At 38.6% G+C, this 9,084-nt stretch overlaps 1 protein-coding gene across 1 annotated transcript; it reads right to left on the reverse strand.

Annotated features, from left to right (window-relative positions):
• LOC137949465 (ethylene-responsive transcription factor ERF036-like) lies at positions 1 to 561 on the reverse strand. The gene has a single exon (XM_068795512.1). The coding sequence runs from the start codon at positions 559 to 561 to the stop codon at positions 1 to 3; it is 561 nt and encodes a 186-aa protein (XP_068651613.1).
• Positions 562 to 9,084: the final 8,523 nt, after the last annotated feature.

Below are 9,084 nucleotides of genomic sequence, written 5' to 3' on the forward strand. Positions count from 1 at the left end.
TCACAAAACACAATTCCATATGTTAAATGGATTATCCTCATGAGTCAGGGAATTTTGGTAACTGGACGCATCAACTGCGGGCAGAAGCCCATCGATTCTGAGAGGACTGTGCAGAGGAGCATCCTTGACGTCGAGAAAGAAGCCAAGCAGCTCTTCGTCAATTTCCCAGACCCCCCCTCTCCCCTCACTCTGTTCAGGACAAAACCCAGCTGTGTCCGGCTCGAGGTCGACAGCAATCACAGAACCGGCGGCCTTGGCAGCAGCGATCTGGATATCACGGCGGGAGGCTGAGAGAGGCCTGGGGAGCTGGTGGGCGGAGTCGGGGAAGTTGAGACTGGCAGAATGGCCACGGAGGAAGAATGCCGCGGAGTCGTATGCACGGGCGGCCATCTCGGGGGAGACGAAGGAACCGAGCCATATGCGTGTCTTCTGGCCGGGTAGGCGGATCTCCGACACGTAGCGGCCCCAACTCCGGCGGCGCACTCCTCGGTAGGAGAAATGAGGAAGGCGGCTTCGCTCCTTGGGCATACGCGACGGGGAAGAGTTGGACGCGCATCTCATCGTTTCCGGTGGAGAATGCGAGGTAGAGGGTGAGAGATAGAAGCTCTGGATGAAGAAAGGGGAGGCTCCTCGCCGAGCATATGTAGAGCGGAAGAGTGGAGACTAGAGACGCAGAAGGGATCTGGTCTCAGCGTACTTTTGGAATCGGTGGACAAAGGATAGCTGGTATGGACCCTTTTTTCCAAGGACAGATGTGTACTGTCCGTAGTCCGGAAGATCTCAGTTGGGTGTGATTTTTTTTTTTTTCATTTGTGCCGGTAAAACCAGAAAATGCTGGAATAACGATTAAAGCAAAATATCCTTTATCTCAAGCTATGAACTCGTACCGATTTAAGACAAAAGAATATTTTATTCGTCATGCTGAATCAAAACGGTGTAATTTAATACATTAAAATTGGACTAAATTTATAAATAAAAAAGAAATCTGCTGGTAGTTGAGTAATTCTACGTAAAGCTTTCGCTGTGCCATCAAACAGGATCGGTCATCTAACGCGGAAAGCCAGCTGTGTGGGTGAGCAGCAGAGATTCATCGCAGTCGACAGGCCCTTTCAATGTCCACAAGATCTCCGTACTCTGCAGTCGCTTCTCTGGCAAAAATCCTTATCCTTTTATCTTAGAATGAAATGCAGAGAAGGTTTTGCGTCTTTTGACAACCCACAAAAAGTAATATTTGGAGTGGATGATTTTGATGGGTTCGTATGAACGATGAAGGCGTTCAGTCAGCGGTGGGAGATTAGAAATTATACCTGTACCCTGGCGATTTTCGTCTTGTTGAAAGTTAAAAAGATTTAAAAAGAAAAACCAGAGACGAAAGAGACAAGAACTCTGTGGATTGCATGGAAGCTTCACTCTGCTGACGCTTGGAGAAGACGAGAGTCGTTTATCTCGGTAGGTGGGAGTACTTTGTACTCGGACTAGCTAGTGTCGTGGGCAAATACTGTATAGACGTGAAGGACAGCTCCTTCCGTTACATTTGACGGACATGATACAAGGGTTTAACATCTCATCAAGATAATGTGTTATGTCATGCTTGATCCAAAGCTCTCCGGTGCTAGTATTGATCTTGTGAGCTTTTTTGGATCACATTGAACGCCATGTAAGCATCTAAGAGCTGACTATCGAAGACCATGAATGGTGGTAGAGGTCGTTTCTATGTGGGGGATCAACTGGCTTGTTTATATTACTACTACGCTTGGTCAAACTTGTTTGGTATCTTGTAAACGACATTCTTCTTCTGATACATGGCTTGTAGCTACTATGGGTTTTTTCCTAATGCTTGGATCAATTCTGCTACTAATGCGCATTATTTTGGCATTAGTAGCCCATTCTGTTGCAACTCTAAGTCAAAATGGGCTACTGATGCTAAAATAATATGCAATATTTTTTTCTTAAATACAAGAGAAAAAGTTTGTGTAATCAATTCCTTCTTTATAGGTGAATTAGCAACAATTTTTGCCTTGTATATCTCTCAATGTTGTCAAATGAGTCTTTCTTTGTCTTAAAGACCAATTTACATCCAATGACTTTAAATCCACTAAGCAACTCAACAAGATCCCAAACTCTATTACTCTTCATAGAATTCATCTCTTCCTTCATGGAATTGTACCAAAATTCTGATTCTTTACAACTCATGGCTTGTGAAAATAATTTGGGATCATTTTTGGCTCCACTATCAGATTATTGCAGATACACAACATAATCATCAGGAATTACTGATCTCTTTGGTCTAGTAGATCTTCTTAATGTTGTATCATCATATTCCTGAGAAGTATGTGGTTCAACTAGTTGTTCAAAAGTGTCTGGCAACTCTTGAACTACCTTATCTACTGGAATATCGTCAGCATTTTGTGGAACTTCAATAATGGGTTGTTCAGCACCAGTTTGTACATGAGGGGTGCTGGAAACAATAACCAATCTATAACTTGAGATAAAATGTTGAGATTTTGAATGATCCTTCTCAGAAAATATGTTCCGAGTTGGATTGCTCTCACTAATCAAGTCATTTTCAATAAACTTTTCATTTCTTGATTTCACAATCCTAGTGTTGTGAGATGGATAGTAAAATTTGTAACCTTTGGATCTTTTAGCATATCTAATGAAATACCCACTAATGGTCATTGGGCCCAGCTTCTTCTCTTGTGGATTATAAATTTTTACTTCAGACAGTCATCCCCAAATGCACATATGTCGCAAACTCAGTTTCCAACCTTTCCATAATTTAAATGGCATTTGAGGAAAAACCTTGGTTGGAACTCAGTTTAATATATACACTGTCGTCTCAAATGTTTCTTCCCACAAGTATTTAGGACAATTGGAGCTACTAAGCATACTCTGCACCATGCATTATAATGTTCGATTTCTTCTTTCTGCTACACCATTTTGGTTCGGAGAACCAGGCATGGTATATTGGGCAACAATCTCATGTTCTTAAAGAAACTTTGCAAATGGCCCAGGTGTTTGACCATTCTCTATGTATCTACCATAGTATTTTTCACCTCTATCTGATCTCACAATCTTAATTTTCTTACCACATTGTGTCTCTACTTCGGCCTTAAAAATCTTAAAGTCATCTAATGCTTCCTTCTTATTATAAAGCATGTAGATATACATGTATCGTGAGTAATCATCTATAAAAGAGATAAAGTATTTCTAACCATGTGAGTCCATGTCTGGACTACAAATATCAGTATGTATGATATCTAATATGGTTGAACTCCTTTTGGTACCTTTCTTTGACTTGTTAGTATTCTTTCCCTTAATGCAGTCTACAAAGGTCTCAAAATTAGTAAAATCCAGAGTATTAAGTACCCCTTCATTTACTAATCTTTTAATTCTTTCCATAGAGATATGACCTAATCTCCGGTGCCACAATATAGAGGAATTCTCATTAATAACACCTCTTTTAGTACCAGTGTGAACATGCATTGAATCATAAGTGTCATTGTTTTGTAAATTGATGCGATAAAGACCATCAGACAAAATACCAGTCCCAACACAATCAAACTTATAAAATAAATTGAAATATGAGTTTGAAAAACTAAAGGAATAACCATAAGGCACAAGTCTTGAAACTGAAATCAAGTTTCTGGAAAAAACTTGGAACATAAAAGGTCTTATCTAATTTTAAAACAAACCCACTACTTAAATTTAAATAGAAAGTTCCTATAGCTTCCACATGTGAGCTCATCTTGTCTCCTGAGAAGATGTTATGCTCACTTCCCACTGGTTTCCTTAGGTTTTCCAAACCTTGCAAGGAATTCGAGATGTGGATTGTTGATCCAGAATCAATCCACCATGTGTTAATATTTACATTAACCATATTAGATTCATAACAAACAAATGAGGTCGGATTACCTTTGTCAGCAAGCCATTTCTGAAACTTGGCGCATTGCTTCTTCATGTGTCCCTTCTTTTTACAGAAGAAACACTTGGAATCCTTCTTAATTCCAGCTTGGGGGGTATTTCACCCTTCCTTTTCAGTTTGGTTTGGTATTTTCCCTTTCATGGTTTGCCAGCATGGCACTTTCTCCTTGTTCCATCACCAGTCTCCCTTCCTCTTGAACACACATGGTCAAAAGTTCATTAATTGACCATTTATCCTTATGTGTATTGTAGGATATTTTGAAGGGTCCATATTGGTGCGAAAGGGTATTAAGGATGTAGTGCACCAGGAAAGAGTCCAACATATCAACCTCGAGTTTCTTCAATTGAACCGCAATATCTCTCATTTGCATGATGTGCTTGCGCACATCTCGTATACTAGTGAGCCGTAAGGATGAGAGCTTCATGATTAGGGTGCTTGCTAGAACCTTATCTGAAGTGATAAATTGCTCATCAATGGCTTGTAGCAAGTCTTTGACTTTTTCATGCTAGTCAATGGAACCACGAATACCAGTAGAAATTCTAGTCTTTAAGAACATCATGCTGAGGCGATTAGATCGTACCCATCGTTCATAAAGCGTGATTTCAGCTGCAGTGTTGGTATTAGCAATTACTGGTGGTTCGTCTTTCCTAATAGCATAGTCTATATCCATCCACCCTAAATGAAGAAAAATTCTCTCCCTCCAAACCTTATAGTTATCTCCCTTAAGATCAGGGATATCACAAGGAATATCAAATAAATTGACACATTGTAGAACTGCATAAAATTACAAATGACATGCTTATGTTAAAACTAAAGCCTGAAAAAATATCATGTTTTACCAATGTAAAATCATGCTTAAAAATTGAATCTATTGACATAAAAAATGTTTGTGGGCTAAATTTTTTAATTCAAGCAGATTCAATTATTCTTTATGATAAAAATATCAAATTATTTATGAATTCATAATTCATGTGGGTAAATTATGAATAATTTGATATTTTATCCTAACTAATAAACTCAATATAATAAAAATTCATGTGGGATAAAATTTATTATATTAAGTGAAATTTGTTACAATTAATGTGTAGTATGTTCTTTATGATTAACCTTTATGATAAAACTATCAAATTATGTATGAATTCATAATTCCTGTAGGAAAATTATGAATAACTTGATATTTTATCCAAACTAATAAACTCAATATAATAAAAATTCATGTGGGATAAAATTTATTATATTAAGAAAAATTAGTTACAATTAATGTCTTCTTTATGTGATCCTAGTCATAATATATAATTTGTATTCAATTAAAGATGTTGTGGCTACTGTCTAATAAATAAAAAAATATGAATCACTAGACATTAAATCGCATAATGTTAAATATACATGAAAATAGCATGAATTGCATAAAATTAACTGACACTAACAAATTATCATTATGCACAAATATTCTCATAATATATGCATAATTAAAAACTATAATATTATGCATAACTTTTAATTTCATGCATTTAACAATATGCCAGAAATGCTTAAAAAACATTATAGGAAATAACTATATAGTCTACCACTTATTTGGCACATGATGGTTAGTGGCCGAATGGTCGCTGGCACCGAATATTATTGCAGCGCACGGGTTCGATCCCGCTAGTACAAAAAATTAAATTTTTGAGAACGAGTCGACTCGGTCCTCTCTCGTGCAATTCACTTTAGTGAGTTGGAACGGTGAGCTAACTCAACCCGTCCGAGTCAACCCGAACCTTTTTTTTATACCGAGTTGCCCCGGCTTGCGACTCATTTTCCGAGTTGGAACGGTGAGTAGCATACGACTCAGCCCATATTTACAAACGACTTGTCCTTATTTACAAAAAAACCTTATGTTTTTAATTTTAATGTTTCTGCTCGCTGGAGGTCGTCTTCAACCTCCAACCACACGCAGAAATTTGGTTCGCCGGTGTTTCGTCGGCATTCCTAAACGTCATTGACGCTGGCAAACATGTCGGAATGGTCGCCGGCACTAGCCCCGACCCCCGAGAGCCACCGACTATCACCGCAATGAGCGCACACAGAGCATACAGCGACGGCACGGGCTTTCTGTACGATGTCGATGCCAACAAACCGTTCGGAATGGTCGTTGGAGTCGGTGTCGTTCTCCGATTGTCGCATGCAGCGAGTGTATAAATTTTTTTTTAAACAGAGAGCTAACTACTGTAACTCTAACATGGAACCGACACGCAGGATTAGAGGTCTGCTCTGATTCCAACTATAAGTTAATCATGAATTTCTAATTAACCGCATGAAATTCATTGAATAAATAAAAACTGAATCCCAAAATCTTACCTCCCTCCATACGATCAGATTCCGTAAAATTCACCGGTAGTCTCTGCTTCTGTTTGGCTCTTCCACTCTCTGATCACTCTTAGTGATGGTGTAGGCTTAAGGTTTGAATGAGTAAATGAGATTGGGGACCAAACACTGTATTTATAAGCCAAGCTTCCATCAAGCTTCTCGACTTCCTATACATGTCAATTTATCAGCTTCCTGCAACTTCCAATGAGTGGGACGTGGGTCTTAATTTCCGAAACGGTTCAACGTTCTCCATGAGAAAATTTGAACCATTACTTCCGAAACTGAAAGGAAGTTGGACCAATCACTGCTTCCGAACTTAATCGCAGCAACAGTTAACATATTGTTTATATTACTACTATGCTTGGTCAAACTTGTTTGGTTTCTTGCGAACGACATTCTTCTTTTTATACATGGCTTGCAGCTACTGTGGGTTTTTCCTAATGCTTGGATCGGTTCTGCTCGAAGCCATTGTTGTTGTTTGAAATTGGATTGCCTTGTTGACTTACTCTGTTCGACTAACTTGCTGCCATTACCAATCCTCTCTACTATCGACGTTCTAATCTGAGCATTATTGTTGATTATCTGCTATGTAATCTTCTACTAATTATCCGTTGATTATTATTGCTCGTCAATGATCCAACCAGCTCGCCTGACATCTCTTCAATCTTAGCAGAGAAAATATGAAATCTACTGATTATTATTTGCTTCCGTAAACCTGCTCTATATTATGTAAATTCTGTAACTTGTCCGGATTGTTTGAGAAGTTGCTGGTTTCGTCTCCTTGACTGAGTTGGCTCTCTTCTTCTCCATTGCTGCATTGTTGTCTCGGTTGTTGTCATCTTGTTTGTTGGATTTTCCGCAATTATCTTCATAATTGAATAGCATTGATGAGGCTAGAACAACTCTTCTTCGTTGCGTTGCCGAAAAATCTACTTCGCTGGTATCTATTCCCGGTATCTCCACATGATTACTCAAGTGGAAGATTATTTCTACGACTGAAAAACCATCATCGTATCTGCCTTAGTGATCTTATAGAAAATCTTTTTGCTTCCGTATAATCTATTTTGAACGTTGCTTATCCTCAATATATCTAGATATTACCATATTACTAGTTGGGGCTAATTTATTTTTGGAAGTGCTCAAGTTGTTGCTACCTTGTGCAATTTCTACCCGACTCTCACTGTTTTTTTTTTTGGAAACTCCTATGGCTCATCTCCATCGCCGCTTCGTTGCCATTTCTAGAGGATGAAGACATGGCTCAATTCGGCGATCTTTGGTTATGAAAACAAGCTTGCTTCGTTGTGGAAACAGGAGAGAAGCGAGAGGTAACTGCTTGTTTTAATCCGCTCGAGTTAACCCGAGTCAACTTGGACTTGAGTCAATCTGACTCAGTCCACTTGCTCTATGCCTTTGTTATACTGGTTTGGGTCCTGAGTACTCTACCGATTCCTCACGCGACTCAACAATATTGGCCTAACACCGACTTAGCGTGGTTCATTCACTCTTGACTTAGGTCCTTGACTTCTTCTTGATTTTTATCTTGGATTATTGGCAGCTAATTACTTGGTTCCAGCTTATTACTTGGTGCACAACTTCCTTATTCAATGATCGACTCGCTGCAGATTATTTCATTCATCCTTATAACTCTTAAGGACTTTCATTATTTACTAGTTATCCCTTGCTATATAACTACACATTTGGTACATGTTATTTGGGCATTGGCCCATTTTCGTTATTGTTATTATATCTCTTTGATTGAGATATTATTATTGAAGGACTCCTCAGTTACTTGCCTTGGGTTCATTATTTGCTGACTGTTGTCGGCATTGGTTCATAAGTTGGAGATTTGAATTACTTAGGAAAATAAAGCACATAGTGACTTCGACTTCTTCATCTTATCTTCCTTAAGATTCCCCATTACCCTCTTATTATTTGGCAGCCTTTCACCTACCGTCCTTTATTTGACTCTTACTTACCCCTTTGGTTAGTCCCTTTTATATATATATATATAGGTATTTTTAAGTCCTTTGAGACTTTTTATTGGTACCCTTGGGTTTTTTATCATTGTCTTGTGAATGATAGGCAAGTTCTATACATATTTCTTCCATGACTCGGATATATTGGTCTACTATTTGACTCGACGCGACTTGGTATGTTGGAAGATGAAGGCATATTGGAAGATGTGTCATTTTATACAAAAAGATTTTATACATCATTTGCAATAAGCTGGGAATTAATGTTATTCTCTCACTCCCAGCTTGAGGGGGATTGTTGGAAGATAGGGTCCAAGCCCACACGACCAAGGAAGGCCCACATATCCAAGTGTGTTAGAAGATAGGCTCAAGCCCATAAGATCAAGGAAGGCCCATACATCCAAGAGATATAGAAGACGGGCTCAAGGCCCACATATCAAGGAAAAGGCCCATAGGCCCACATACAATGATGGCAGGATGGTAAATAAAGAGTCATCTCATAGAGATGGTATTAATGTAATTAGGTTAAAGTTTCAAGGTTAAAACCCAAAACCCTAAACTTCGAGTTTAGGGATATTATTGTAATATAGTAGTTTGATCAATTTATAAATCGAGCTTCAAGGGGAGGGTTAGGACATCATTATTCCTCCTTTGCTCTCCCTCAACGCGCCTTCTCTCCTTTTCTCCATGGCGTAATCCATGGAATCCTAAAAATCAACATACAATAAAAGATTGTTTAGCAAATTCAACATTGAAAATCTTAAGCCAATTAGCACACCTATGAGTTCATCCTTGACACATGATTCGGACAACTTAGGTAGGGCCATAGATCAAAAA

Source organism: Aristolochia californica, unplaced genomic scaffold (assembly GCF_029961685.1).
Source record: "Aristolochia californica isolate CCGP_79_NKW_82.1479 unplaced genomic scaffold, dmAriCali1.0.hap1 SCAF_14, whole genome shotgun sequence".
Lineage (NCBI taxonomy): Eukaryota > Viridiplantae > Streptophyta > Magnoliopsida > Piperales > Aristolochiaceae > Aristolochia > Aristolochia californica.